The 16,509-nt window shown below is 37.0% G+C and overlaps 1 protein-coding gene across 3 annotated transcripts; it reads left to right on the top strand.

Moving 5' to 3' along the window:
- The first annotated feature begins 8,020 nt into the window (after positions 1–8,020).
- On the top strand, positions 8,021–16,209 carry LOC124393788 (ankyrin repeat and LEM domain-containing protein 2). 3 transcript variants are annotated; one of them, XM_046861809.1, is made up of 13 exons: positions 8,021–8,184; positions 8,494–8,868; positions 8,987–9,169; positions 12,129–12,316; positions 12,425–12,613; positions 12,705–12,827; positions 12,935–12,998; positions 13,085–13,266; positions 13,332–13,438; positions 13,562–13,743; positions 14,112–14,610; positions 15,111–15,242; positions 15,328–16,209. In XM_046861809.1, the coding sequence occupies exons 2-13, from the start codon at positions 8,505–8,507 to the stop codon at positions 15,479–15,481; spliced, it is 2,367 nt and encodes a 788-aa protein (XP_046717765.1). In that variant the 5' UTR covers positions 8,021–8,184; positions 8,494–8,504; the 3' UTR covers positions 15,482–16,209. The 3 variants fall into 3 exon arrangements, with proteins under 3 accessions (XP_046717765.1, XP_046717767.1, XP_046717766.1); XM_046861811.1 differs by having other exon boundaries at positions 8,022–8,184; positions 8,990–9,169; XM_046861810.1 differs by having other exon boundaries at positions 8,045–8,094.
- Positions 16,210–16,509: the final 300 nt, after the last annotated feature.

The raw sequence follows: 16,509 nt of genomic DNA, 5'->3' as shown, positions 1-16,509 counted from the left end.
CCATCTAAATTTTGAGTGTACAAGCCTGGATATAAATCTAATTTCCGCAGTATGAAAAATATCGACCACTGAGTCCATCCTGGTAGATAAGAATAGAGAAATGAATCTTTAAACCTCTGCTCGAGTAGATTTCTCAATTTAAAGTTAACTCGAGCCATTTCCCAGAAAGCTACCTTTACTTTTTACTTATATATTAGTATAACTGTGCATTAGGGCTATATGTGCCTACTGTGAAAAGCTCTCAGAGGTTAGTCAGCATCCTGCAGTGCTTCATTTAATTACAACAGCGTAATCAATGGCTTGGAAAAATGTAAATCAATACATTTTAGACCTACTGGCTTTGTCCTTGGTTAGATGTGTATCAGTGCGAAGCTCGGTGTTTCAGTGTAAGCTCAGATGCATGCTGCATTTCCTAGTGTTTCCACCTAAACATTGTTTAAAGCAACACATTTTAGGATTTGTGTTGTAAAGTCCATATGCTTCATGTCTTAGTAGTGTACTTCTGGTAAATGTAATGGTTTAACCTCTTGAGAGTGAACAGAACCAAAGGCAGCACAGCAGGGACGTACTGGTTTCTGTTGCAGATGACTGATTTCATTCTGTCGTACTGTTCCCAAAACTCGAACCCAACTGTCAAAAGCAAACCAAACAGAAGCGTTTTTTTTGTTAGTTTTTTTTTTTCAAAACAAAATTTGGTTCTTGCAAATGCACTGCAAGTTTAAGAAAAATAAAGTTAAATACATGCTAACGTCACATATAGTGCTTTTTATATATGGTTTATACTTTGACATTATTGTACATTTAAAAAAAAATAGAGAACACAATAAAAAAAATACAGAATTGTATTATTTCTCTGTTTGAGGCTCAAATGAATGGTCCCGTCCAGACTAAACAGCTGTGTGTAGTGATAGTATTTGCATCATCACACATATATGATCAGATGAGCAGTTTTGACTCCATTTAGAACTTTTCAAACACCCAGTTTTAATTAAATGTGAAGTAGGGAATACATTCCCTGTGCTTGGGAAAAAGAATCCTTCTTATTAGCATTACCGGATCATTTGAATCCCTTATCCAAGACTAATTATGAGCGAGTGATGCGCTCTTTATATTCATATGAAAAATTGTTCAATTTATTCAATCCGCCTAAAAGTAACACAATGTGGATTGCATGTGGGGAAAGTCATTTTACCACCTCCCCAACACACACACACACACACACACACACACACACACACACACACACACACACACACACCTCCTTCACTTCGTTTGAAGTTACATTAGAAAATAATGACTTTCTCCAAGAAGAATGCCTTTGATATTGCAATTAATGGGAACCAGCAGGGGAAGGAGTCTGCATTTGAACTTCAGACCCAAGAGCAGCTATTCATCTACATTGCTTTGCCTATGTTTTAATTTAGATAAAATTAACATTTTCAAACACACACACACACACACACACACACACACACACACACACACACACACACACACACACACACACACACACACCTGGCACTTTGATGCAAATAGATTCCAGTGAACTGAAAAAACACCTTCATCACCATAAATGTGTTCTTTGATTTAAAATGGAATGAGAATGCTATTCATTAAGGCCAAGGTCTATCACAAAATTTTAACCTGGGACAAAAACATTTGGAACTGTGATACATTTGCTTTTTGCTAAAGCTGCTCGATTGTCTTTTAGATTTTTATTGGGTTAAAAGAGCTCACTACACATATTGTCTTCCTAATGTAGTTTATAATGTAGTTTACTTCAGCATACTATGTTGAAATGCAAAACAGAACACAGAACACACCCTAAAGTTTGGGTGGTGTGAATAAGAATCATCTTTAGAAGCTAAGAATTAGTTTGGAGTGTTGACAGTGGGACATTATTTTTGCTCCAGTATGACCGCCATGAGGCATGAACCACTCCACAACTACTAATCCTGACATCATGGAAACTTTCTGTTCTAGCTACTTCAGTGTGCTTGGCAAATATTAGCCAGTGACTTGTAGCCATACTGTTAAATAAATAAAGAAATGCTATCACAAAGTTTTCTTTTTTTATTTGAAGCATTGAAATGGTGAACCCGAGTGTGCTGTAAAACATGCGTGATAAAATCTACAAGTGTATTTAATTGTCTAGTGCTTTTACTACACCCTTATTTCAGAAGGATTTTTATAGTGACCAGGTGTGATGACGGGTGTGTGTCGGTTCTGGGTGGAGTTTGAGGTGGGGACTCTTTTGCCCGGGGGCAAACTAAGTTTAGCTCACTTTATTTCACAGCCACTCTGGTTATTGGACTGTAAATTCCGTTATACATAAAAAATATCATGTTTCATCAGCTTTGGTTGCCAAACATTAAGCACTTTTCAATCCTCTTTGACATCAGTCTCATAAATACCCACACAAATGAGGATTACGGCTAACAAATTAAATATTTCTTATTCAAAAAGCAGTGTTTTAGTGGCTTTCTAGCTTTGTTTGATCTGAAAGCTATTCCAGTTATTCACAGGCAATTTGTAGCATTATACACTACACAAGCAAAGGTTTGCGTACTCACCTAACCCTCACAGCTCTGTGTGTGTGTGTGTGTGTGTGTGTGTGTGTGTGTGTGTGTGTGTGTGTGTGCATCCTCCTTGAACCTTTGCCACAATGCTGGAGGCACGCATCTTTGTATACACACATTTATAATACATTTACATTTAAGGCATTTGGCAGACTCCATTAGGCAGATCGACGTCCAAAAGTGCTTTGAATTTCCTATCAGTAAATATATCCTAATCCTAGTTCATGAGGTCTGAGACTAGGTAGTATGAAAAGCACAAAGACAAAGTGCTAATTTAAGTAGTTCATGTAGAGTTAAGTCTTTAATTGCCATTTGAAGTCTGCCAGTATGCGGTAGCATTAAGCAGTGGTGGATGAAGTACACAAAGCATGTACTTGAGTACAAGTAGAAACACAGTAGATAAAACATGACTCCAGTAAAAGTGCTCTCTTTAAACTTGCACTTGAGTAAAAGTACAAAAGTATTTGCCTTTAAATGTACTTAAGTATCCAAGTACTATGATTTTTTATGGCTATAATGTTCCTATTATCATTACACAAGACTCTTTGCTTAATCAACTCAGTTTATGTGAAAAGACTCTGTTACTCTTCACCAATCTATTAATAAAATGATATAAATGAGTCAAACACTAATTGATATCTAGTAAATTATAATGAGAACAAAACCTTCTTTTCAATGACTTAAAAAGGTGTTGTCGCAAGTTTGAGTCAGGAGATTCTTCCATCATTTCTTTCTCTCTAAATGTTCTGCTTGCTGTTGAACTGATGCTGAACTGTATGCTTGTGTTAAATCGATACTACCAAATAGGGATGGCGGTTCTAGCTTGAAGGATGCCCTGGTTAAACCACGCCATAACCAAACGTCTCCCTCATTGATTAGTTTCAGCTTTGAAAAGCTCCTCTCAGCTTCAGCTATCATCACTGGATGATTAAGACACAAAGTCCACAAATTTGGATACATTTCTGAGAGCTCAATTTTATGTATAAATATCACCTTCAATGCATTTATTGCAATTTAAAAACACATGTCATTGTGCACGGTTTATCACAATAACTCTCAGAACCAAGAACCAAACAACTCCTTGGCTAATCATAGCCATAAAATACATACAGCATCTATATCTTTATAATTGATGTCTTTTAAATGAGCCTTTAAGCTGCACTGGAGATTCAGTACAATTATAGAAAACCAAATCAATAAGTGCTGTTTAACTACAAGACTAGTTAGGTTGTAATTGTTTTGTTGATACAGACATTATGATAAACTACATGCTATAAATTATAATGTTATGCAGGCTAAAAAATATATTGTGGTTTTGTGTGTAAAAACACAGCAGGAAACACAGCATAAGTGATATGCAGTTATTAGCCTATTTCATTAAATGCATTTGCCTCTACTATCCTCATAATGAGATGAGCTGCATACACACCTTTATCTTTTGCACGTTTGCCCCATACTTGATCCTCTTTTTTATTAGTTTTATTTTTTAAATTGGGCTCCTGAGGTTTAGGTGTTTTTAATTTCGATTCAGTTCTCCTTACTGACGTGATGTCACCCAACAATCACCTCTCCTTTATGAGTGTATGAGTGAGGGAACTTCTCCGGGCGGTGGGCACACACTCTGAGTCCCGACCAGTTTCATTCACCATGACATGATATAATAATTTATTTAATAATATTAATAATAATTATAATAATATATATTATTAATTATATATATATATATATATATATAAAAACCACTTAAGTACAGTAACGAATCACATTTACTTTGTTACTGTCCACCACAGGTTTTAATCTTTTTTTTCACTAATGGAATAAAGGGTCGGCCCAAATGTGTTTCAGTATGACAATGCACAGAAGTGATATCTATAAAGTCTTGTTCTGCAAAGGGTTGAGTAGAAGTACTCCTGTGTCCTGCACATAGCCATGACCTTAACCCCACTGAACACCCTTGGAATGAATTGGAATGGCGGCTGAGCAATAGGCCTGTTCATCACTGCCTGACCTCTTGCACTTCTGTGACCGAATCAACCCGAATCCTCACAGCCCCCCAATAATTTTTCTAGTAGAGGTGGAACAACTTGATGTCTATTGTTCTGAAAAGGGACTCCAGGGTGTCCATGTAGTTCTTTATTTTCTTGAACTGTTGCATCAATAGCTTTTTATTGGTTAACCTTTCACCTACAGAATGCAAAGATTTGTGTATAAAGATTGTTTTTTTTAATAATTCTGCAACACACTGAAACCTCTTTGTTTTCTGCTTGTACACTCAGGTTAAAAGTTACAAGGGGTCCGAACACTGGAGCTAGTTTTCTTTCTTCATCTTCTTTTCGCACTAAAACAAATGAAATGAAAAATAACTGTAATACATAAAACAACAGAGATTCCATAATTCAATTATTAATCAGAAAAAATACAAAATGACCCGAATGCACCCCTTGGTCCTATGCAGGCCATATGCATTCATTTCTGCCATGATAGATTTTTTGCTAACTTGCATAACATCTTGCATAATTGATCTCCACCATTCAATGTCATTAAAATGATAAACATAGGACACATTGACTGGGCTTTTCAGAAAGATCAATTCTGTTCCATTTTCCTTGCTTTCTTGCTTGGTGAACACACCTACGTGTTTTGTACGTGAAATTCCCCGGCCAAATGATTGCAATGATTGATGACTGTCATGAAATTGCTATTTTCTGTTTGCTTCTGTGACAGAACATAAGCTAAAAGCCATCCCCAAAGCACAGGCTGCAGAGCCCAGGCCTGTACGCACATGTGTACGGCAGTAGATTTTGGGGCTCGTGAGGCTCTCCAGCACAATTATATCGTATAAACAGGCACTTCTGAAGGCTTATAAATCTTCATCATGCGGACAGTCAGTGAAATATGTGACTGTCCCCGGTGCGTAAATTAACGCGCTCCAGCAGCCCGGCCTATAAAGAAAAGTGTGTGGTGGCCGGGTGGCCGTCGACGTGCTCGCGGCTCCTCATAAATCACGTGATGGAGCGGATGAAGCCGCAGTGGTCTGCTGCTCCATTTTGTACTTTGGTCCATTTTCAGGCAGTATGTTTACCTTCCATGATTTGTTATCCATGTTAGCTTTTTTCTGCTTTTGTGCTAACCTAAGCAAGCAAAAGATATCCCGGTTGACTAGCTTCGAGAGTACTACATAGCTGAGTAGATAATAGAAGTTGCTGTATGACAACTAGGCCTTGCTGAAGTCTCCTTGCATTTTTACATACATTTCTAAGACTGTTTTTCTCTCACAAAAGAGTCTTTACACTGTATGTTGAATTAAATAAGTAAATAATTTTTAGTCAAGAAAAGTGTGTGTGTGTGTGTCTGTGTGTGTGTCTGTGTGTGTATGTGCGCGCATAATGGTCCATGATCATTTTTATACTATTTAGATTACTCTTGGCAGCTTTTAAGTGGTTTTTAGAAAACTTTCTGGAAAGCAGCTCGTTACTGCCACCTGCTGTTCACAATGCTACTGAGAGTTTCGGGAAAAAAAGGACCAAGGCTAAACCACAACGAGGTATCCTTGTCTCTATCCTAAGGATCTTATCATTAAATTAATTTCTTATCTGAGGCAAGGTTTGTTGCTGAGCTCTCACAGGGCTCAAGAGGTCGAATCAACTTGACCGGAGATGTTGGGGACAAAACAATTGATTATTAGACAAATATATTACACACACATGAGAGCTTCTCAGCACAATATTTATTACAAATATGCAAAATAGCAAAAACAATGGCCTTAGAATGTTGAGTACCTGCTGATTTTATGGCTTATCAGAAAGTGATACCGCTGTCTTCTGAGAATAATCCAAGTTGTACTGTGATTGTATTTAATGCAAATTTCTTAGATATAATGCTAATTTTTTGGATATTTGATTTGCAAGCCTTGCTAAATGACCAGCCTCTAATTATTATTATAGATAGCAAGCCAAGATCAGTGTTCAGAAGAAGTGTAGGAAGTTTTTGTCAAGTAAACCAAGGATGTGTGTGGGCCTGTTGAATATTTTCACACCTCTCTTTTAGAACTGCAAGTGGCCACTAGCTAAACATGGGTGTTACAGAAGGTGGTCAGCAAAGGCATGCGAAAAAGAACACACTTGATGTAAAGGAAATTGTTATTCACAAAGGAAGGCTATCCTGTGATGTACTGTATTTTCCTATGTACCACATATTCATTGAGTTCTAACAGGTCAAGTCTAACAGACCAGTGCCTTAAATAAATGTGTAGGTACAGGAAATGTGATAGACCCCAGCATTTTTTTCATTCAGATTAGTGAAATCAATAGTTACATAATGCAAAAACATTTATTTGACAAATGCATACTTATAGAAGGCAAGCATAGACTCTGCATACTTTTATATTGCCTTTCATTTATAAATATATAATTATGCTTAGCTAATTGTAAGCATTGTAGCTGGTAGGCTCACAACTTCTTGATCCTTCTGAGTCTTTGAGATCTCTGAATCTGAGATTTTTTATTTATTTATTTATTTTTTATTTTGTAGGTTTTTAGTTATATATGTGTAAAACTCCCAGTGTGTCTTTCTGTGTGTATGCATGTGCATTGTGTGCTTCCACCTGTTGTATAATTAACCAATTATACCAAGTAGGTGCTAAAGATCATCAATTTCATATGTAGGTTTAAACACAGTTATTAACTGAAACAGAAACAACTGTGTAGGAGGGTGAGGTTGAGGAACATCCAAACTCACAAACTGTTGTGGAAGGCAACAGTGGAACTGGCTTGCATGTTTGTGGCTGCATTTCTGCAAATAAAGTTAAAGATTGGGGCAGATACTTATCCATCATGCAGTATTTTCAGGTATGATCGTCTGATCGGCCCCAAATTTATTCTGCAGCAAACCAACGACCTCAAACATACAGCCAATGTCATTAAGAACTATTTTGAGTGTAGAGAAAAGCAAGTAATCCTGGAAATAATAGATTTGGTCCCCACAAAGCCTTGCTCTCAACATCATCGACTTTATCTCGGATTACATGGAGACAGAAGGATTTGAGGCGGTCTGCGGTAAGGTCTCCAAGATGTTTGAAACAACCTGCTGAGTTCCTTCAGAAACTATACCTAGAAGTGCAAGTATAACCCGAAAGAATTGATGCTGTTTTCCAGGCAAAAGGTGGGCACACCAAATATTGATTTGAGTTGGATTTTGACTTCTGTTCATTTATTTTCCATTTTATTTCTTGATGAATCTATAAACTATTAACGCTTCTATTTCTGAAAGCTTTCTTACTTTACAGCATTTTGGAGTTAGTGTATATGCTTTTGTGTGTGTGTGTGTGTGTGTGTGTGTGTGTGTGTGTGTGTGTGTGTGTAAGCATATTTTCCCACTGACTTAAATATCAATTCTGCATGGATGAAGGTCCTCCTCGCGCTGAGACTGCGCAGGTCCACTGAGCATGCGCAGTAGAGGATAAACACACAGGCGCTGCCCAGCTGGAAAAATGACGGGCATGACTTATGAAACAAATGTAATTTAACAACTGCGGCTTCATTACAGTTTATTTCACACAGTTACGATTATTCGGGATTCATACGTCTATATACGTCGCGACTCTGAGGTGTGTTAGAATCCCTTTGTTCACTATTATGTTTTTGCCTGAGACTTTTTAATGTAAAACTTCTGCATGCTAGCTGCGCGTGCTAACATGGGTCATTAAAAGCAATGAGAAAGGTTTTCTCTAATATCGCGATATCACACGGACTGACCAAAGGACTGCTTCTTTTGGAGAAAATGCCTATGGATACTTTTTGTATCAATATAAAATAAAATCAGGAATATCTACTAGGCCAGTAAAACCCAGCGTATTGTTTTCTCCTATATAGCATCTATTAATGTGATATTATTATAAGATATCTTTTCCCCATAGGTTTCACAATAATGGATGCAGTTCTGAGCAGGCTGCAAACCCTGACCCCAGATGAGCTGAGGGAGGAGATCTTAGGGGCAGGATTGAAGTGTGGACCGATAACTGCCACCACTAGAAGCATCTTTGAGAAGAAACTTGCCCGAGCTCTTTTGGAGGATCAGCCAGGAGAGTGCATTAGGTCAGAGGTGGACCATGGAGAAGCTGGAAACTCTGTGAGCATGCTCCAGTCTCCATCAGCAGAATCACATGAGCTGAGGTTGGACGCGAGTCCTTCAGCACACGTTTCTGAAGATGCTACCCAACAGGCATCTCCTGAATGCCCCTTGATATTTTATGGGGTTTTGCCTCCAATAGATGATCCTTCGCACAATGATGGTATGTGTTTAAAAGACTTGACTTTTTTTATCTGAAGGTTGTACATGCAATAGATATTATTATAAATGATGCTTTTGGTTTTCAAGCAGGAGTACATGCTTGTTTGTTTTTCTCCTAGCAGGTGTCCAGCATGTATTCACTGACAAGCAGAAAGCCCTGAAAGCGGTGATGGCGATGAAAGGTGCACGGTTTAAAGGTTTCTATAACAGAAAGGATGCTGAGAACTTTGCAAAGGGCTTGTATGATGGTAGTGTGACATCCAGCAAAAATTTAGCAGACAAACTCTGTTTAACATCTACAGGTGAGCTTTTTTTTTTTTTAGACACGACCTAAATGCAAGAAATTACATTCAACAAATTTAACAGTAAAGATTTATTCAGATCATACAAATATATAAATGTGCAGATGTTGGTACAAAACATCATAAACCGTTAAACTTTATTTTTATTGGGAAAATCCTCATCTTAACAGCTTTACACACTCCTGACATCCGGACGGTTCAATATTATTTAAGTGCAGCGACTGTGATAATGCACATTTCTAGATAGATACTGTAACAGCACACCAGCCGACTGGTTGCTCTTTATATAATGCTTACGGAGCTTGGATGTACGCTTCAGATATGTTCTCTTGTGTGGTGAATTTGGTTCCATTTAGCTGTAGTCCAGACATACTGGTAATTGCATGGAATGGTAGCCATGTTGGTTCAAACTTTCTTTCACCATTTATCCTACAGTGGGAGAAGTAATCAATTCCCTGCTAATTTTGTAAATTGACCCCCTTACAAAGAAATGAACAGTCTAGAATTTTTATTATAGTTTTATTTTAACAGAAAGCGAGAATATAAAAAAAAATCCAATAAATTATATATAAATTACTTTGTATTTTGTTGAGTGAAATAAGTATTTGATTCCCTATACCAACCAGCAAGAATTCTGCCTCCCACACACCCAAATTACCAGTAATCCTGTGGCTTTAAGAGAGAACTCCTAATATCAACTCGTGATGTGTATACCAAAAGAGCTGTCCAAAGGACGTCAGGGACGAGATTGTAGTCCTACAAATGTTCTCCGAATAGAAACAGAAACTTGTTTAGTGGAATAAGTCATTTCCAAAACCTACTGTTATTGCCTGAGGTGACAATGAAAATGAATAGACGCAATAAAATTGAACAGTAAATAAAAAGGACATGCGTGTATCTCCAAAACAACGAAAGACTATGTTCTTAAACTTTTAATTAAAAAATATTAATCATATTATATTTTCTAGTAAAAGCGGTATAAAATACTGAGGCATGTGTTGTTGGAAAAGAATGAACTTTGTGTTAATAAAAGCTCAGTGTTTTGGTCAGCCACATTACCTCACCCCATCCTAGATTACGTTCCTATGACCGCATGTCCCATTGTTTTCTTCCTTTTTGCTTTTTTGAATCTTTCTTCGCCAAAGTAAGTCTTCAGTGCAGGCCACAGACAGGATTGAAAATAGGGCTAAAAAAAAATAGTACACCAATATAAAGGTACATCACTTGGCTATAAAAGCTTCATATTATGATGGTCTACTTGTTTAATTTGTCAGGATGAGCCATTTGCTAAAACGTCTGTTTATTTTTTGGTCTCTTTATTATGATAAAAACAGACACAAGATACAATACATACACAGCTTTTTTTTTTCCAGAATAAATTTGTTTAGGCAAATGTCAGTATACAGTACTTTTGTAATAAGATTTTGGTGAGACTGCCCTGATGTTTTCTGAATTAATCTTCTGGTAAATATTAACAGTTATTTTCCAGACTTCCCAGTATTTTATTTTTAATGTAATGTTGCCTTTTATTTCCCGTACTGCCTCTATAATATTTAGGTCTGGACTCTGTGGAGGCTAGTTCATGACTGTCAGTGTTTTCTTTATTTATTTATTTATTTATTTATTTATTGAAATTGTTTTTCTCTTTAAATATTATTTTACTACATCAGCAGTATACGTGGGATCATTATCATGCTGTGATCCTGCTTTCTAGGAGGAATAGCATAATTAATATTTGTGACAAATAAACCCAAAAATTTCAAGCTTGGATTAATCACTACATTATTCTCTTCTCCACTGATCTTCATTTCAATTTCGGTGCGCTTTAGCATATGTTAGCATTCCATCCTGTTGTTTGATGTAGCACCTTAATAAAGCTGACTTGACTTGAGTCAACTTGGCATCCTGACGAAGCTGTTCTTCAGAGAAGAAACTCTGAAACTTCTCATCAGATTTTGAAACATTTCTCTGTCCATGACCTCTCCTGAGTCTTCATATCTCTTTCTATTAGCTTGAATATCACCTCTTGACTATTTGTTTGCTGATTTTCCTCTGTAAGTGGTGCAAAAGTATGACTGTGTCTTTTCAAATTGTGTTCTTTTGGCATTTTGAATAAAATGAAAAGATTGAAAGTCTTGTCTTATTAACAAGCTTCCAATGAATTAAACTCGTGCACAATTTATGTGACGCTCAAGTATGTCTCGCACAATTGGTGTAATACACCTTTTTCACAGCAGTCGTTTTGACATGAAACAGTAGGAAAAAAATATAAATACAGGTGTTAGCAATGACAATAATTAGCAGTCCATTTTAAAACCAGGTTCCTGCAAATGTTTCAGTATACACATTAAATACTAGCTTAAGATCACACTGATCTTTAATACGGTATATACATTTTCTGTATTTTCTGATTGAATTTGCTGAAGAGACTGAGAAATATTTATTTATAGTCATTATACCATTGCTGAAACAACAAATCCAATGGTGGCCTAAGACTTTTGCTCAGTACCCGGTTTCCAATTGGAAAGGTGCACATTAATCTTCCATAATGGCTGGGTTTCATCTTTTATTGCTTAAGTTATTAACAGACAGACATGAGCCAAACAGTAACACTGAACCTACAAGTGAAGTCATTTGGCTTTCAGTCCCTTAAATAACTAACCCATAATAAATGGTGTAATTTACATAATTCTTTCTAGATACGTGTTCTTACACAATGTAACTGCTACGTATAAGCTTTATTGTTTACACTTACTACATATTAATTAAGAGAAAAACAATTAATAGTACAATACGTGTGTACTTTTTTTAATGAATTAAATTCCGACTTGTGGAGAATCAAAGTAGCTTTAATTCTCATGGTCTTGTTTGTGTAATGCTTCATGTACCTTCTAGCTTTTATTTAGCAATAGCAATAGCAACTCAGCATGGCGGTGAAACTGTTCCATTTAATGAACAGAGAAATCAGCGGGTCTGGAAACGCTGAATCTGGAGAAGGCCAATGAGTTTCGAAGTCCACGTGTACAAGATCTGACAACGAAACTTAGAAAAGCTGTGGAGACAGGAGATGAAGAGGCTTTTAATGAGCTTGTCTGGGGCAACCCAAGATACCTTATTGGATCTGGAGACAACCAAACCATCGTGCAGGTAGAGGGTTGTGTTCTGATCACTACTTTTGCTAAAAAAAAAAAACATCATCATCAATACAGCATTACGGATGTGAACGGATTGAAAGATGTAATATATGTTATGTAGGAAGGCTGCAGGTACAACGTCCTCCACGTAGCAGCAAAAGAAAACCAAGCAAGGATGGCACGCCTTATATTGGAGACTTTACAGAATCCAGAGTTCATGCGTCTCATGTACCCTGATGATCAGGAAGATATGCTCTGGCAACGAATCCACTACATTGTGGACCTGTACCTCAACACACCCGATAAAGTGGTCAGTATTAAAAACTGTACTCAAATTTGTATTTTCGTTCTGTTTTGAACTCTGTAGTTCTCAGGCAATGTTTATGCCGGTGTTTGTACAGAACAATGAGACGCCACTTCACTTTGCCTGTAAGTTCGGATGCCCAGACGTGGTGAACGTTCTTTGTTCACACCCAGACATCGATAAGAACTGCAGGAACAAGTATGGACAGATGCCATTAAGTGTATGTACAGAATTCAAGACAGTTGTAATATAACCTTGGATATATTCAGACTGTGAGCATAAGATTAAAATCAGAATCTGCATAATCTCTTTCTACTACTTTAATAGATGATCTGTGAAAGGAAAAACAAAAATAAGCAAACCAAAGAGAAGATTGAAGAATATTTGGAGGGTAAGCATATTTGGGATTAGAGGGAAGCTGATCACAGAATGGTGAAGAAAATGTAAACACTGATTCATTTTTATTTCTCATCCCAGATCGTTTTTTCGTGCCTTTACTGAGAGCGTCGGATAACACACTTAACCCAGTGATTTGTGCACCCTGGGCCCCTGGCACCTCTAAATATCAGGATGCGTCTCTTATACCTGGGTTAATGGAGGATCCTAAAAACCCACTGATGACTATTAGGGCATTTGTAGGGCCTCTGAAATTATCAAAGGTAACTCTAAGCTTGCAGCTTGTTTGGTGTGTGTTTGTGTTGCCTAACCAAGCTCCTATGTGCAGGCGGAAGAGTTTCATAAGCTTTGGAAAACTCCGCCTCGTGACCGGGCAAAATACTTTCATCACATTTTAAAATCGGATCCTGATCGAGGAGCAGAGAGAGTAGGAAGGTAGGAGTGTTAATTCTAAAATTGAATACGTAGGGTTGTTTATGTATTTTATTTTTACCTTTAATCGCCGTTAATTGAAGTGTTTCTGATTCAAATGGATATTAATGTTATTTTTGTTGACAGGGAATTAGCACATGAGATGGGGTACCCCTGGGCTGAATACTGGGACTTCTTGAATTGCTTCACTGACCTCACTGCTGAGGATGGATTGAATATGTTAGAGGATTATTTGAGCAAATCCACCCAGCAGAATAATTATTTGGAATACAGCTTTCAAGATTTAAAAAGTCCTGCTTCACTTACAGGTGAGATATAATTTATACAGTTTTTAAAATAAAGTATAAAATGGTGTTCAGGTATCAGATATAAACTCACAGTAAAACTAGGAAATTTATTTTGGATTTGTAAAGTGACCTAAATTGAAGAGTCCAATAAAATGCATTTGTTTCAAAATCAAATCTAATTTTATTTGTCACATACACATGTTATTTCAATTTATAGTCACGTGGTTACAAATATTTTGACTACAGAAAAGTTTCTTTTTTTTTTTTTTACTTTTTGTATTTTTTTCAGAGGTACTGAAAACAAATATATTGCAGTAAATTTAAATTGTTTTCAGGTTCGGATTATTATTAATATTATTATTATTATTATTAATTTTTCTTTTTTACAGCTCAAAATAAAGCATCTAAATCCTGCACATTATTGGATCATCATCTGCCCTCTGGGATGCCAACAGAGCGAGACATGCGGACTGAGAAAAATGGCTCTGTGTCTAGCAGGTTTCCGGTGTGTGACCTCAGGAGTGAATTTGAGAGGGTTGCTGTAGAACTGTCTGCTTGTGCAGAGGATACAGCAGATTCGGGTTTAGGTTGCGTCACTGGATCTGATAGTGAAGGATTAGATGAAGGCACTTTAGGAGAGTGGGATTGGAGGAAGAGTGCGGAGGACGACTCCAGCTCAGATGAGTATCACACAGCAGACGAGGACACTGATGCTGCCAGCCAGACGGATAGTGGGGGACCGCGTACGCCGGCTCGCGGGAAGATGGAAAACAGGAGCTATGAGGAAGACGTTCTGAGCAGTTCTGTGTCTTCCTGCTCTTCTTACAAATCCACACACAGCACACCTGAACACCCTGAGGAGTTTCAGCCACATGTTTTTCTCACTGGGTGAGCTGCCAATTGATATGACAAATGATTTAATGTAGGATGTGTAGCTTTCTGAAAAAAGAACATGGAAAAAAACCTGAAGCATTAATTCCAAACTATATTTTTTTATAATACTGTTCGCCATTCAGACACTGCACTTTTTTTCCTGCTTTTTATTTGTATTATTTTTTACATTTACAATTATTTTCCTTTTTTTTTTGTCTCTTTATATGTTTTCTTAGTTCTTTTATTCAAATTGTTTACAATGTTTTTTCTTTCATTTTGAAAACAATGTTTTTTTAATTAAATTTTTTATTCCTAAACACATATTTAGTGAGCATACAGGCTTCTGAAGAAAATTTTTTGTTAGGGAACCAATATTACTTGATGAAATTTAAGTGAAAGGAAAATATGCAAATTCTAATTAATCTGGAAGTAACACATCTGTGCAGATATTTTATTCATTTCTAATTGAAAACCAGTGGGTATTTACTGTGAAATGTGTTTGCTGTTTTGTTTAGTGAATCGCCCAGTAAGCTGGACAGTGAGGTTTTGTTAGCAGTGAGTAGAATGGACATAGACGAGCAGCGTTTTCCCTGCATTACCAGATGGCGGAACATCGTTTGCTCGTGTCCTGAATCTCAGAAAAACCGGTGAGTAAAAAGCCAGGTGATTTTTTTCCTCTTCGGTAGTCATCTCTGTGCAAATGCAGTGTTTCATTTTGGCTTCGTCATTCAGATGGCCGAATGTTAAAGTGTCAAACGCACAAACGGAGAACCAGACGTCCACTCCTCGCAGACTGACGCACAGCTGGCTCACAGGCTCACCCAGCTTCCTCAGCATGACCAAGTTCATCCCTGGGTCGTGTGTGTATAATGGATCACCCAACTAAGATGCTGCATGCTTTTAAACACTAATCATAGAGTGCACTTTCTGTGTTGCTTACGCTAGTCGTGTATAATTATTTAAAACACATAATCGCACTTAAAAAATAATTTTGAATTTATTATTTCAGTTAAGTAGATATATTTTTCCTATTTTCTTCCTGATTTGGTCGTTTCAAACCCCTCGTCGGTACAACAAGTTATCCATCCTCTTCCACACATGAGCTCACAGGTGTTCACGACTGGCTGGTGTCACTCACATGAGCCATTTCGGATGTAAAACCAAATTCTGTGGGAAAACGGTTGGTTGCATTGAAGTGAAAAGCGTGAATTAATACATTTTTGTGCAAGATACATTTGTACTGATTTCACAAGGAAAAAGACGACACTTAGTACCTCAGTTGAGCAAATATTTGCTGAGTACCAATTTCTTATTACTTTGCTGAGTTATTTTGGGGTCTCTACATAATCAATATATTTTTTTTCCAGGACTTTGACACCTTACTCCAAGCAATATACATACAGTTCCTTGAAATATCTGTAATGCTGTGTACTTGTGCCTCAGTTTATATGATGTTTTTGTATTTTAATAAATAATTCATGCCGCATTGCCTGACTTCACTGTGGATCATAAATAATATATTGGCTAAAGAAATTGCACTATAATTTTTCTACTTTGTCAATATTTGCCAGAGAGCATAATGTTCAAATGAAGAATAAACTTGTATACACAGGCTTCCTTTGTCACAGCTTCTGCTTCTCATGCCTTTTTACAATACAAAACCTCTCCAGGTTGTTGGCAGAGTCATTTGTTTTGTGTGAAATTGCTGTAAAAGATCAAACGTTGAGCTCAGCAATACCTTCGGTAGAAATAAATAGTTCCGTAGGCTCATGGGTGTAGTTAGATCCTATTAAATGTTTTGCTAGATCTTGATTTAAAAGCAGTGTGTACTGTGAAGATGAAATTCATACTGTGATCATTTGGAAACAAAACGATTCTGAATACGGTGATGCATTTTTTTTTTCTTCAGATGCT

This window comes from Silurus meridionalis, chromosome 11, assembly GCF_014805685.1.
Source record: "Silurus meridionalis isolate SWU-2019-XX chromosome 11, ASM1480568v1, whole genome shotgun sequence".
Lineage (NCBI taxonomy): Eukaryota > Metazoa > Chordata > Actinopteri > Siluriformes > Siluridae > Silurus > Silurus meridionalis.
The sequence above is the reverse complement of the archived record's forward strand: the minus strand, read 5'-3'. Positions and strand labels throughout refer to the sequence as shown.

Bases quoted from the DNA above. Each gene is read 5' to 3' on its own strand.
- LOC124393788 (XM_046861809.1), top strand. From the start codon at position 8,505: ATGGATGCAGTTCTGAGCAGGCTGCAAACCCTGACCCCAGATGAGCTG. The intron at 13,267-13,331 runs GTAACTCTAAGC...TCCTATGTGCAG, and splicing joins GGCCTCTGAAATTATCAAAG to GCGGAAGAGTTTCATAAGCT. The intron at 13,744-14,111 runs GTGAGATATAAT...TCTTTTTTACAG, and splicing joins AAGTCCTGCTTCACTTACAG to CTCAAAATAAAGCATCTAAA.